This window comes from Taurulus bubalis (assembly GCF_910589615.1).
Source record: "Taurulus bubalis genome assembly, chromosome: 14".
In the NCBI taxonomy this organism is placed as follows: Eukaryota; Metazoa; Chordata; class Actinopteri; order Perciformes; family Cottidae; genus Taurulus; species Taurulus bubalis.
Window position 1 is genome coordinate 7,983,245 of NC_136602.1, and position 15,715 is coordinate 7,998,959.

A 15,715-nucleotide genomic window follows, 5' to 3' on the forward strand; every position below is an offset into this window, starting at 1 on the left:
AACACTGCTATCAAAAAGATTATGTGGCATAAAAACAAATATATATATATATATATGTCTCCTTAAAACATCAACATAGCAATTAAATCAATAAATTATTCTATTAGAACGAACACTGCTATCAAAAAGATCATGTGGCGTAAAAACAAATGTTAAAAAATACATATATACATCTCTTCTTAAACCATCAAAATAGCAGTTAAATCAATAAATTATTCTAATAGAATGAACACTGCTATCAAAAAAGATCAAGTCGCGTAAAAACTAATATAAATATATATATATATATATATATATATATATATATATGACTTCTTAAACCATCAAAATAGCAATTAAATAAATAAATTATTCTATTAGAACGAACACTGCTATCAAAAAGATCATGTGGCGTAAAAACAAATGTAAAAATATACATCTCCTCTTAAACCATCAAAATAGCAGTTAAATCAATAAAATATTCTAATAGAATGAACACTGCTATCAAAAAAGATCATGTGGCGTAAAACTAAAATAAATATATATATATATATATATGTCTTCTTAAACCATCAAAATAGCAATTAAATCAATAAAATATTCTAATAGAATGAACACTGCTATCAAAAAGATCATGTGGCGTAAAATCAAATGTAAATATATAAATATATAACTCTTATTAAACCATCAAAATAGCAATTAAATCAATAAAATATTCTAATAGAATGAACATTGCTATCAAAAAGATCATGTGGCGTGAAAACAAATGTAAATATATATATATATATAACTCTTCTTAAACCATCAAAATAGCAATTAAATCAATAAATTATTCTATTAGAATAAATACTGCTATCAAAAAGATTATGTGGCATAAAAACAAATATATATATATATATATATATATATATATATATATATATATATATATATATATATATATATATGTCTCCTTAAAACATCAACATAGCAATTAAATCAATCAATGATTCTATTAAATTAAAGCAACTGCTACTAAAAATGTCAAAATAGCAATCAAATCTCTAAAACCTATTTGATTGAAATAAAAATCATGTGAAAATCAATCTCCGAGCGGCAGCCGGTCTTCTAACGGGATCAGACGCTCCACTGGAGCCAACGGGACCCACTCAGCTTCCTGTACTTGTTTCTCCTTCAGAGGGGACATAGAAGTTAGAAAGGTTGTTAAAATATTACAACAATATTCTGTCACGTCGGTGTTTCAATCTGAAAGTCAGAAATCACAGATGGTTTACAACAACTTTAACGTTAGATAAATCTTACATTAAATCACAGTGAGAGCTGTTGACGTTGGTGATTCGTTTCATTTGATACTAACTAAAAATGTAAATGGAGACCAAGACATTTATTTGAATTACATATTTGTCCTGACTTTATAAGTTATGTATGCTTTTGTTTCTTACTGTAATGTAATCTGGTGTTTATATTGTTATTGTTTTTATTGTTTCAGTTAATATCATGTGAAGTGCATTTGAGTACCTTTTAAGCGCTATACAAATAAAATGCATTTTATTATTTATTATTAGAAACTTTGTACGCTTAACTATACATTTCGTATACGTTTTCATGTTCAGTTGATCTACTGCACACTTACTGAAATTCTTTTGAGGCTACAATCAATTGGAATTAATGGTCATGTGTTGCATAATGTCAGTAAAATAAAGACAAAGCCTACATTTTCCCAATGATGAGTATTATATAACTCTTTCAACAAATCAAGAAGTGGTGGGTGCATCAGCTGTACCTCCTTGCTGTCCTCCATGGCTTGCATGATGACGGCCACCACCAGGTTGACCAGCACAAACTGGGCCATGACCACGAAGGCGATGAAGTACACCGGGGAGACCCACCAGAGGTAGCTGGAGCAGCGATGGTCTCCCGGAGCACACTGCGTCATGGTGTCCTTGAGAGGCACAGAGCGAGACTCAGAAAGGAAATCACAAATATCATCTTACTCTGAAATCCTGACGGCGACTTTAATAATTGGCCAATTAGAATCTTACGCTTGAAAACGCTTTTTACGGGTCAATCATTTACTAATACTTTCCCAATAACCCCACTGTGCACTATAACACACTCCCTTTAATTAGCTGAAATAAAGCCTCCCTCGTCCCTACAATCAGAACCAAACGGCTAATATCTTTACAGAACCCCTCCCAGAAAATGAAGGAAAAGTGTATTAAATTAATTAAAGAAAAGTGTCTCTTTGAATGAACACTAAATAAAAAACTCACAGGATTGTAAACAACCCCCACCCACTGTAGAGGGATCCCTCTCATTTGCTGGAAGGTGTGGATCACCTTCAAATAACTGGACAGTGTCACCGGACACCTATGACAGAGGTGTTTGCAGTTCTTAATTAATACACTTATATAATATATATATATATATATTTTTTAAATTAAGATTAAATATGCCATTTTGTTGGCAGGTGGCCAGGTATCAGTGGGACAATACCCCTTAAAGGTGCACGTTCAGCGCTTGCGGTTGTCTGCTACTGAACGCCGCTTTTTGATGCGTGTGCAGAACTCATGTGTGTGTATCTGCGCGTATGAGTGTGTGTGCATATACCTTCATGATCATGCTCCAATGGTCCCCGGTGCACACCTGGAAGAGCGTGAGCCAGGCCATGCCGAAGTGCTTGAAGTTTATGTGGTCGTTTATGCCTGAGCAAAGGTCCTCGTCGACGCACTCTGAGCCACACAATACAGACATTCAGATGCTGACTTCTGCACGGTGGACATGTTAATATGGACCAGTAAAATACGTACATATGTAGACATGTATATAGGAAAAATCAAGCGCACACTGTTTATTTATCCCCAAAAATGAAACATCAGCTTCAACATATTTCTTTGAAATGAGAAAAGTAGTTTTTATGTATATATATTGATAGAGTAGCATGAGAGTAGGCCGACAATCATTGGTCTGGCTCTGCGGTATTTACTACGCTCACTACTCTGCCTTGTTTAGCTAAAGGCTTTGTTGGTTCCCTTGGCAACAATATGGCTTCTGGGATTAATGACCTTAAATCTAATTTCAGTCTGTAATATTTCCTAAGTGACCTGAACTATTGTCACATTTTTATTATTATTATTATTATGACCATGATCCTTTGCTGCGAGTCCTTGTGTATGTATGTGTGTGCGTTCTGCTCGTCGTGTGACTGACCGAGTTTGCCGAAGAGCTCCACTCCCAGCGCGGCGTAGATGTAGAAGAAGAAAATGAAGAGCAGACATATGTTCCCCACCTGGAATTCAAAATACACGTTAGCTCCCTCACACACAACAAACACAACAACATAATCAACCTTTATTTGAGACAGGATAGCATCACAGACAGGCCTTCATTTTTAATATGTCAACTTTTTTCCTTTCTTTTTTTTTCTGCTCCCACATGCTGTGTATGTCTGCTGCAGCTGTGAATGCCCCTTCAAATGATCAGAAATCTATTTATACTCAATGAGACTCCATCTGACGTGTTTGATCGTTATTAGTCTGCAGATTTGAGGAATAAAACGACCGGCATGCACAACAGTGTCGTGGGGTTTCTAATGCGCTGACTGGGCACAAGCACAGACACTAAAATGAGCAAAAACACAAACATTCCTCAACTCAAATACAAAATGCAGCAGGAGCAAGCTCATCCCCAAAACAAAAAAGCATTCATTCTCACTTTACATTCATGAGGAGTCAGACAAAAACAAATAAATACATCAAGCGTTTACCTGTGACAGCGTTTTGCTAATCGTTTTCAGCAGAACACGGATCTTTTTGGCCTTCAGCACTGAAGAGAGACACAGTCGTCGCCATGAACAACTTTGTACGTGTGCCAAACACGTCACACCCACAGAACGCAGACGGTTTCCCTTTCGGTCGAGTGTGTGTGCATACCTTGTGCTAGTCTGAGCGCTCTGCAGACTCTCAGGATGCTGGGATTGATGGGAACGGCATGCGCCAGCCTCATCTTGTCTAAAACGATACTCATGATGGATACCAACACGATAACGACGTCCAGCTGATTCCATCTAAACACACACACACACACACACACACACACACACACACACACACACACATACACACAAAAGTCATATACACTGAGGCTGGGTTGCACCGACATGGATTCAATTAATCCTGGTTTAGAGTTGATCTAGGGTTAGTAAATGTAGGTTTAAACTGGTTTATAATTAATCAGAGATGTGTTGCACATCGTAATTGTAACCCAGTATTAGTTAAACTAGTTTAGACATTCACAATGTATGTTTAACAAATACGGAACTAAATAGCCCTAAATAAATGTATGCGCTCTTTTTCCTTAACTAGCTGCTTTTTGAATAAATGCCGTTACTAAGACCGTTATTTACCGTTTATAGCCTACCACTACAGCGGCTATAGCTAATAAACTCTAACTAGCTATCATGGCACGTCATCCATCCATTATCAGCCGCGTATCCGGGGTCGGGTCGCGGTGGCAGCAGGTTCAGCAGGCCGACCCAGGCTTCCCTCTCACCCGCAACACTTTCCAGCTGATTCTGGGGGATCCCGAGGCGTTCCAAGGCCAGCCGGGAGATATAATCCTTCCAGCGTGTCCTTGGTCTTCCCCGGGGTCTTCTATGGCACGTCAAAGAGGGTCAATTTGAAAAGCTGTTGCTGACCGAGTTAATGGAGGAGTTTGGGGTAACAATTGAGGATAAGAGTACTGACAGCAGTACAATAGAGAAGAAGGAGAGGAACTGGATCTGGTTAGCTGAGTGCTTCAATGGCTCTACCGGTATCAAAGAGACGAGGGACAGGGCACAACTGAAAGCCTGTTGGAAAAACCTCAAGACTAAAGCCAAAAAAGATGCGGCGGAAGAGAGGCGTAGTTAATTTCAGCAAAATTCCTCTCACTTCCATGCTTGATTGCTGGTCCAACCTTCCCATTGAGGTATATGACAGACTCCTTTGTGAACCTATACCAATGTGAAAATTCGCTGTTGTCATAAAATTCAATTGGGTTTAACCTATCTCTAATTTTCCTGCGAGGAACTCATTTGGTGCAACTGGATTAAAAAGACAAACCTGGTTTAAACCTAGTTTAAGAGTTAATCCTTGTTGGCGCAACCCAGCCTGACAGCGGATAAGGAAATCAAATCCTCCCTCAATCTTGTGTGTTACCTGTTTCGTATGAACCTCGAGCCGCCAAACCCCACAACCTTGAGCAGGAGTTCTAAGACCAGGAGGATCGTAAACACAAATTGGGTCCACTCTGTCAAAATGCTGATGTACTGACACACGCGGACGCGGACACGGACACGGACACACACACACACACACACACACACACACACACACACACACACACAGGTTAGTGTCCACCCACAGAGACCATGTCAAGTTCCTTTATTTGCAGCAGTTCTACGTGTGCTTTTAGGGTTTACCAGAGGTTGACCGTAGTGTTCGATAGCCATCATCAAGACGCTGATGAAGATTATGACGGCCACGAAGATATCCAGGAAGCTGCTGGTGCACAGGGCGTGGATGCGCTGACGCATGGGTGAGTAGGATGTGGAGTAGGATGTCAGCTCAGGCTTGGGAGGACCAGCGTCTTTGACACACACACACACACACACACACACACACACACACACACACACACACACACACACACACACACACACACACACACACACACAGAGAGAGGGAAAAGGGAAGATACATTTATGGATGCAATGATCGATGTATTGATTATGCACAATGTTGTGGTTCCCCCTCTAAAAGTCTAAATGTCTTTTCAACGTCATTCGGCTGGTTTACCGTTTTAGTTTCATGGGCCTCTACTGCTTTGATTCGCTCTCACCAACGCTATTTGATATAAAAGCTTGGATGAAACCCGATACGCGCATAGATGCCCAACAGCACGTTACCTTGGCCGGAGCATTGCAATACGCTTCCTTCTTCTTCGTCTTGCCTCTTTTGCTTCTGCTGACACCGGTGAAAAGTGTCCACCATCACGCCAATGAACATGTCCAGCAGAAAGAAGCTCAGAATCATGAAGGAGAGGAAGAAAAGAAGCATCCATTCATTGTAATTCATCACGGGCTGAGGGGGGGAAGAGGAGGAAAGAGGCATCAGATTGTGTTTTCTCATGCATAATAAATACAAAAATAAATAAAAAGTGTATTACTGCTGTCTCAAGAAGTTGAAAGCATTAATGTCTCTCTCTTGCCTTTAGCATAATGGTGTAAAAAACATAAATCTGATACCTGTTTGTCCACTCCCACAGCATCCAGTCCATCATGCATGATGTTTACCCAGCCATCCTTGGAATACATTACGAACAGCGTCATCAGAGCCTGAACAGGAAACAAAAGGACAGCACATATTATACGACATTTTAAAACCTTTATACTGGTTTGTCTTCCTATTGATTTTAAAGTTATTTAATTTCTGTATAAGACATTACATGGCCTTGGACCAGACTACCTCTCAGAAAAGCTTTCACTTTATGAACCAGTAAAGCCCCTCATCTTTTAGCTATTTCACAAAGCAGAAAGAAAAAAAAAATGGTTCTGCTGCTTTTTGTGATTATGCTGTTGGAACTGCCTTCCAGAAGATCTGACTAGAGCTGAACATTATTCATATTTTTAAACAGCAAAGTTTAAAGTTTTTAAATCTGCATCATAATATACATAGTGATATGCAAACGTGGTTTAAACGTGGTTGCAACCAACAAAGTGTTAAGAAGTTGTCAAGCGTATGGTAACCAATTACATAAAAACGGTATCAAATATTAAAATAACAAACAAAGTGACACATATTTGGGGGATGAGTTGAATGTATAATGTCCAATTTTAAATACATGATGAACCTTGCTGACATGAATGCTAATCTTTTCTCTTGCACCCTGCGTCCCGGTGCGATCATCCGTACCTGCGACAGGCTGTCAAAGTTGAAGAATTGTCTGTGCCAGCGGTAGTCGGCAGACAGACAGTCTGTCTTGTTGGTGACGTGTTCAACGTGCGCACCTACACAGGTGTAGAACTTTCCCTTGAACAACTACAGGGTTTGTGTGAGAAAAAGAGTTGTGTTATGATAATTTTTTTACCATTGTGCTGATCTCATCTGAATCACACAAAAAAGCTGTGTGTGTGTGTGTGTGTGTGTGTGTGTGTGTGTGTGTGTGTGTGTGTGTGTGTGTGTGTGTGTGTGTGCATTACCACAGTACCTGCACGCCAAGGATTGCATAGAAAAAGATCAAGGCGCAGCATATGAGAGCGATGTTCCAGATGGGCTTGACCGCAGCAATCAGAGCCTCCACAGCCAGCTTTAGTTTTGGGGTTCGCTTGACGAGCCTGGAACACACAGACACCAACGAAAAGACGTGTGATAGAACCGGCACTTGTGCATTGTACACGGCCCGAAACGTGTGATGAGGGAGTGATGCTGATGCACAACAGTACACAAACGTCTATGTACCTCAGTGTGCGGAGTGTGCGGAGTAGGCGCAACACTTTGACGATACCCAGCATGTTGCTTTGGCCCGAACCGGCCAGAGAGACAAAGATGTCGGCGAAAGAGAGAACCACCAACGAACCGTCCACCACGTTCCACCTTGACCGGCAGTAGCTCTCACGTCCGAACAGCAAACCAAGAGCCAGAACCTGGTGTTACGGCAACAACACACCAATTTAAAACACATCGATGCAATGTTACTGAACAAAAAATATTGATTGTAACTTCAGGAGTTTCATCACTTTACTTAAAGCATTCAAAGATGTTTTAAGAGTAATTCATAACCAGATTATATTGCATTATAACAACGTTTATAATGTATTACAACCATTGGAATCATACTACACTATTATCTATGACTAAGCACTTATAATGAATCACTCTGATAAACTTCATGAATCATTATAAAAAGCTGTGATATGTGCTTACAATTACAATCATAAAGTGCTATAAATACATTATAACACATTCTAGTAGTTTTGTTAAGTTTGTTTGTAGTTTTTTAAAATACAAAACTGATGTTTACCTTAAAAACCATCTCTACCAGGAAGACAGCAGAGAATACGTAACTGGACGCTTTCAGGAACAATTGCTCCTAAAAGGGCAGAGTGAGATTAATTTCCAACCTGCTTTTATTTTTTATTACATTTAATCACATTCAATTTCATATATTTTGTTTTTAGAAATGCAAAACATCCAAAAAGAACTTGAGGTACTTGAAAAAGACTTTGCACATTTCTAAACAGGCGCAGTAAATATATATATATATGTGTGTGTGTGTGTGTGTGTGTGTGTGTGTGTGTGTGTGTGTGTGTGTGTGTGTGTGCGTGTCTCACCTTGCTTTCAAGGCGTATTCCAGGCCTCTCCATAGCAATGGTGACACAGTTTAGGAGAATGAAGAGGAGAACTGTGTAGTCAAACTTCTTGTAACAGATCACACGCTGGCAAAAGATGCGGAACCTAAAAACAGAAACACACACACAACAAATTATTGGTACCAGCCTGCCCTCCAGGGAGAACGTGTACATCTCCAGAGTCAGGAAACATCACTGCAGATCCATCACACCCGGCACACAACCATAGCACTGCACACCCCAAAACCGGAACAGCTTCTCATACAGCCATACAGTGTCAGAAACAAATCAGTGTGCAATTTGGGTTTCAGTTTTCCGTACGGTATGAATTTTTCATATACCGTAGTATAGTCTTTTCCTGTGCAGCAAAGTGGGCAGGCTTTACCCATCATGCATTTTGGCGATGTCATTTCTTGCACACCATGAGTCAACTTCTACCCGTGAGATGTAAGTAGCTCAGACCGCTGCACACATATCTGTGACTGTAAACATTAAATGTTAAGTTGTTATGGCAGCTCATGCGCCACTAGTATCAAGGGATTCCCCTGCGTCCTAAATCCCTCCATGTTTAGCTCCCTATGTACCAATCAAAACAGCTGCAGGCCAGTTGCGAGCGAGTGGTGAATAAAGATGGCGGTGGCGGTCCTTTTCGGCATCAATAAATTAATGTGTTTATTTGGAAAAAAAATACTGTGATGTACCGTGAAACCGCCAGAATCTTACAAAATACCGTGATATGAATTTTTGGCCATACCGCCCAGCCCTATGTGCAATAGTCCGGTACCTATATATTCTAAAATTATTTACACACACACACACACACACACACACACACACACACACACACACACACACACACACACACACACACACACACACACCTCCTTGATGTACTGTATATAACGTATCCTGTGACAATCTTTCCATATGTATTTAAGCATCAATCATGTTTGTTTTTGTTCATGTGTGTGAGACTTACCTGTTCCGGGGCGACAGCACGTAGAAGGACCACTCTTCATGCTCTTTGCACCAGCGGAGCGCTTTCCGGATCCGGTTCAGAGAACCCTGTCCAAAGCATGGGCAAAATAATTAAACAGATGTCCCAAACCAAACTTCCTTGAACTATCGCTGTCTGGAACTTACGTTGTCCTCGTTGGTGTTTGTAGGTGCAGAACCTTCCTCAGGAGACAGAAGGTCTTCACGTGAGGGGTTCACAGGGGTCACGTTGCCAGGAGAGGAGCTGGCGGGCTGAGATGGGTCTTGATCGTCGGAGCCGTCATCGGGGGACTGAAAATAACGGAGAAAGAGTTCGGCAAAGGCGTGAGTGGAAAGTGTGCGAGTCTGCCGTACTTAAAAGCCACATTTGGTCTAATAGAAAATATAGCTCTTGGAGAAGACAGAGGTCCTCACCTTGTTTTCAAACCCCTGAATAACAATGCCCACTAGGATATTGAGAAGGAGGTGTTTCCCTGTCACAATGACCGCCACAAAGTAGATGGCGGCCCATGGAGAGGTGGCCGCCATGGTGTTGTACAGCACCAGGTTCCAGTCCTTCTCAGTCAGAATCTGGATCAAATGAAGAGGGTGGCGCCGACAAGAGTTTGAGATGCAAATTGCACACGACGATGGCACAAAATTAGGAAGTCTGACAAACTAACCTGGAACACAGTGACCATGGACCAGAGCAGCGTGTCAAAGTTTTTTCTGATAGGTACTCCGGCCATAGTCCCGATGTCAAATCGATGGCCGAACAGGTGCATGCCGATGAGACTGCAGAGGAGCAAGAAAAAACCGTGACAATCATTGAAATGTAATGCGTCTAGGGGGCGGACAAAGACACGTGGGCAGAAAGGATGTGTGTGTGTGTGTGTGTGTGTGTGTGTGTGTGTGTACATGCCTGAAAATGAAGATGATGAACAGCATGAACATGCAGAGTGGAGCTGCCTCCACCATGGCCCTCTTCAGCACCAGCAGTTGTTTCCTCAGATGAGGGAGGAAGTGGAGCAGCCTCCCAAACCGCAGCAGACGAAATGCTCGTAAGACTGACAAGCTGCCAATTGCTTTTATTATCGTCTCCCACAGACTGAAAGACACAAACAAACACATGTCAAGGCGCTGATGGCAACTTCTGTGTGACCACTGTCCCTGATATTCAATATAAATATATGTCGAGGTTATCGGCTCGCCTGTTACTACGACTGCTGCTAGTGTCAAATTGCTTTTATTTGTAGTTTTATTTTTTGGGGCTGCATTGTTCTCGTCCAGAATCCACAGCTATAACCGCAAAATATAATGCGCCGTAATTTATAGATATCTCACAAAAGGGTGTCATATGTAACTATTAACAATGAGGTATAAAGGCCGCAAAAAGCCCACACAAGGCGGGAGGTTTGGAGCGGTTGACGGGTCAAACCACCAGCAACCTTTCAGCCGGGAGACGGCTGTTTGTTCTCCGTGTGAAACGAGACGGCAACGTTCATTTATTTGTCAAGTAACTTGCGCACTTCAGTAACGCCACTTCCATAGCTATTATTACCCAAACGACAATATTACCTAAACCTAACTAAGAACTTCACAATCTTTTCCTAAACCTGACCAAGAAGTTGTTTTTTGAAAAGGCTGTATGCACGTAACGAGCGGCGAGTGACACGTCTTGGTGACTTTCATAGTAAAACGTACTAAAAATGAGGAGTAAATTCTTGTAAGATATCATACGAACAGTTGCGTGATGAAACGTTGTATAGTTTTATGTTATTATTATGATCTTTTACTGTGTTTTTAGTCTTCGCTAAATTTGATTGAACAGCACTTTGGTCCACGGCTGCCACTTTTAAATGTGCTTTGTGAATATGATTGGACTGGACTTCTGCTCGGTACCTCAACAATGTTTGTGTGCCGGGGCCGAAAAACTAAATAGGTTGTTCCAATGAGAGTTGAACCCGAATTGACGACGTAGGGATATAATTTGAATATCAATGCTGGCACACATTACAGGACAAAGTCAGACTTGATGGGATCTTGTTACCTGATGATGACGATGACAAAGTCAAACAAGTTGTTTTTGTCCATGAAGTACATCCACCCGAGAGCCATCAGCTTGATGGCCATCTCCACCACAAAGACCACGGTGAGGATGAGGTTACTGATCCGCAACATGTTCGTCAACTCCTTCGGCTGCAGGAGGTGAGGACGGAGAGAAGGTAAAGGGAGCGAGCAAGAGGGAGCAACGTGAAAGCAAGATGGCCATTCTAGTATTCGGGATCAGGACAGTATTCGAAAACACTCTCAATAAACTGTTGCTATTCAACAAGGATCAATTGGTTCAACCTGATAAGGTCATGGTTTATTTTCCCATCATGTTGCACCAAACTCTAAAATCATCTAAAAATGAAGAATTGTGACATTCAAACCTCTCTTTAAACAACAGTTATGTTTCTTTAACTCTAAACCTCGATTCATTTTCATTCTGTCTAACCCTAACCCAAAACGTATTTAACTAATTGAAAATGCGATCCAGTATCAACTGTAAACTTTGAAGTTTATGTCTGTCTTTTTGAGAAGCATTGAGCGACATCATCAAGTTCCCGCGAAAAAGTGAAGGGACAGTTTCAACCCAACTGAGGTCCCAACCACACGCTTATTTTTTTATTTTATATATTTACTTTAATCTTTGTCGGAGCATCTCAGCCTCAGAAGTTCCCAGTAAAGAGACGGAAACACTCCTCACCTCATTGTGATGCTCTATGGCCAAGGTGACGATGCTGAGGAGAACAGCGCACATGATCACTCGGTCGAAGATCGTACTCTCGATGACTCTGTGCAGCCAGGCCCCGAACGGTCTCCAAATTTCAACCCAAATCTGAAAGATGACACGATCAAGTTAGGTGACCATTTGTTACTGAGGCAATGCCAGCGCTGCTGGTGGCAGTGCAGAAAGCTGTTCACTAGTCTCACCGATGAGTCATTAGTCTCGCTGTCGCTGTCATCAGGGTGCACTCTGTTATGTCTAATCCTAAAAAACACACGGGAATACATTAAATATCTGAAAATAACCCAAGAGGGAACCCACAAGTCTGACCACAAACCCACCAACGTGTTTTTCAAATGCTGAAAGACGTTCAGGTTGTAGACAGTGACTGACCTGATGAACATGCGTCTGATTCCTTCCAGGCAGCTTGTTAATTTGGAACGGAGCCCTGTGATGACCAGCGCATCCGTGCCTGTCCTTTCTCTTCGCTTTCTCTTCATATGGCCCAGGTGGTCCGAGAACTGGGTGGCGATGATGACCGCGCACACGTTCATTATGATGAAGGAGCCCAACTGGTCGGGGAAGGAATAAAGCTTCAGGGAGATTGCACCTGCAATTTAGGTTTTGCTGCCCTCAATTTAATTTTCACAAAAACTCTGTGAAGAGTTTAGTGGTTGCATTTCAAAGGATTTCACTGCATGCAAACCAATTGTGAGGACCCCCGTCTGCTGTTAAACATTGAATACAACTCAAATCTACAGTTTACAGAAAGCCTGTTTCCAAAATTAACCAGTTTGAAATAATATCAACACATACACTGCTGTTTGAGACCCAGGAACACGGTCAAATGGTCGTGAAGACGAGTGGCTACTCACAATGGTGACGAGGATAAAAAACAGAAAACTCCAGAAGGAATAAGCATCCATGACATAAAACATGATGTTCGTCCACCCTTCCATTGTGATGACCTGCAGGTGGAGAGACAGAAGAATACAATGTTAGCGCCTAGTTAACAAACATGGTGACTAGTGAGTCACATGGATAGAAAGAAAGACAGATATGTGGTCAGACAGACAGACAGATGTATTTCTGAAAGCCCTTCTTACCTGGAATACGGCTATCCAGGCGTAGCCGATGTTATCAAAGTTGATGGCTCCCTTGTTCGGGTTTTGGTCCCCGGCACGACAGATGTTATAGAGCACGTTCCAGTTAATGCAGGTGTTAGCGCCGGCCCCCGCCACCGTGGGGCCCAACGCGCCCGCTGCATTGCGAGGAGGGGCCAAAGAGCACGCATTGCCGTTCTCTCTGTACGGTGGCACGTCACGGCAGCGGCGCTCCCCGTTCATGTTCTCGGGGGAACAGATAAACGGGTTCTGCTCATCGTACTTGGTCGTGTAGTAGGGATCCAAGGACATGTTGTACTCTCTGGTTAGAGAAAAGAATGATAGTTTGTAGAGTTGAGAAATGAAGAATCTACAGTGTCCATGTTCGTGACACATGGATGTAAGAATAGTTGAGAAATGTGAAGACACATCAAAGGCTAATGTTCTAAAAACAGGATGCAGGATTATTATAATCTTATGCTCTCGTCTTCAGAAATGTGAGTTAGATGAAAAGCTTTCATATCAATATCATGGTATTGTTTTGATATAATTATATATATATATATATATATATATATATATATATATATACTATAATAAAAAGTCAAGAGAGTAATTGGTAATTGTAAGTACAGAGAGAGAAAAATATGCAACTACTGGAAGAGCAGACCAAGCAATATCCTTACGAGGGAATGTCCTCTCCTAGGAAGCAGCGGTTGCGCAGCTGCCCGGCCCACAGCTGGACTGCCATAACCCCGAAGATGTGGATGACAAACAGGTAGAGGAAGAGAACGCTCGCGAGCAAGGGCAAGATGTCCAAGAGCACTGTCACCACGTCACGCATACCTGCACAGAGGAAGACAGGAAGAGGCCGTCACACAACTTAGATAGTTAGACCTTCTTAATTCTTGAATGAATTTTCTGAAAGATTCTTTTGTTATAGCGGTAGAATCTGCAGTAATTTAAGTTGCTTGTAATACAAGTATGTATCAGCATTTCAGTGACATTCCTCAGATGAATGAAGGTTTGTTTCATAGTAAAATCAAGATCAGAGGCTAAAATTGCATGTGCTTATGGAGTTAGCATTGGCGTAGCTCATTAGAACTCACAGTTCTTCTCAGTCGCTTTGGCAATTGTATTTTAAACAGCTAGTTACATTTGACAGTATTTCAGCGTTTACATCCAGATTGTTCTTGCCAGATAAAGTACATGTTATTTTATTAGGTTTACATTTTTATTATCTATTATTCTATTATCCACTACATAACGCGCTGACTGTGGGTGTGTTTGGAAACACTGGGCAAAACGTCAACTTACTTGCTACTCTGCTGATCAGCCGCATCGGTCCCAGCGCTTGACAGATTTGCAAGTCTAAACCGAGGCTTTCCAAAAAGTAGCCAAAAACCCTAAAGGGAAAGACAGAGAGAGAAGTTAGTTTTTTCTGTTTTCATATGAATATGGAACCAATCTGCTCACATATAAGCCAAGAGATGATGAGCAAAAACCTTTTTGAGCAACGCCTTCTCTAAACTGTTTTAAGCCATCCATACGTTTTTGGTTTTTCTACTTCGAACTCTACTTCTGAGAGTGATAGATTGTGTATGTTTTCTTTAACCCCGGGAGAAATGAATTGTGGGATACTCACTCTCCAGAGTTGATGAAAATGTCAAACTTGTTCCAGTGGTTGCTGAGGTAACTCCCTTTATAGCCATAGCCTCCGTTGGCCAACATCTTGATAAGCATTTCTATGAAGAAAAATGCCACGACAAAGGCATCCAAAATCTGGCAATACATGAAAGCAGAAACAACAACATAATGTTGTGTTTTCTCAGAGGGACAAGTACAGAGGGACATCTTGAATTTATGGTATGTATAAATAAGCATTTTAGGTTTGTCATTTGCCTTTTGTGATTTGGCTCAACTAAACCATGTGGTGCAGGATGGAGGCTTTTATAATGGTATTTCAACTTAAAAGACTACTAGTGTCACTCTCACCTTGAGCGTGTAGCTCCTCTCGAGACCGGGCTGGTACATGCCCAGACTCATGCAGTTGAGGAGAACCACCATTATGGACACATAATCCAACCACGTGGAGAAAGAGGTTAAGGTTTAAAACTCAAACACGTTCATTCATTCATAAAAATGTATCAACAACAGAGGATAGATGATTAGATACTTGAAACACTTAATGGGACTAATGATGGCGAGTTTAAACAATGTTACAATGTATTAATAGCGACAGGTGAGTGTGGCCTTCACTATGAAATATACATATTGGTATATCTACTCAAACATACTCACGTTTGTATTATTTTTGTACACATATTTGGACTTGCCAGGTGAGAAAGGATATGGGCTACAGACCATTTCCAGGCACCAATTACGGGGTCTTGTGGTCTGTTTGAACCAGCCCAGGACCACCGGGGCCAGGGCCGGATACGGCAGCTGCTCCGGCTCCTGCTCCAGCTCCTGCTCCGTGGAGAAGGAGGGTGGGTT

The 15,715-nt window shown here is 41.4% G+C and overlaps 1 protein-coding gene across 1 annotated transcript; it reads right to left on the reverse strand.

The window, feature by feature from the left end:
* Positions 1 to 1,060: 1,060 nt before the first annotated feature.
* Positions 1,061 to 15,286, reverse strand: LOC306746550 (voltage-dependent T-type calcium channel subunit alpha-1I-like; the record flags this gene model as incomplete). Its single annotated transcript, XM_079229477.1, has 30 exons — positions 1,061 to 1,150; positions 1,763 to 1,921; positions 2,590 to 2,711; positions 3,190 to 3,268; positions 3,746 to 3,804; positions 3,912 to 3,989; positions 4,911 to 4,972; positions 5,178 to 5,229; positions 5,422 to 5,545; positions 5,949 to 6,101; positions 6,266 to 6,355; positions 6,933 to 7,058; positions 7,228 to 7,354; positions 7,479 to 7,663; positions 8,351 to 8,474; positions 9,348 to 9,433; positions 9,512 to 9,655; positions 9,779 to 9,934; positions 10,027 to 10,138; positions 10,266 to 10,451; positions 11,394 to 11,542; positions 12,096 to 12,227; positions 12,323 to 12,380; positions 12,510 to 12,688; positions 12,992 to 13,084; positions 13,223 to 13,541; positions 13,906 to 14,065; positions 14,537 to 14,625; positions 14,865 to 15,001; positions 15,215 to 15,286. 30 exons carry the CDS (start codon positions 15,284 to 15,286, stop codon positions 1,061 to 1,063), a joined length of 3,702 nt encoding a protein of 1,233 aa, XP_079085603.1.
* Between the last annotated feature and the right edge of the window lie 429 nt (positions 15,287 to 15,715).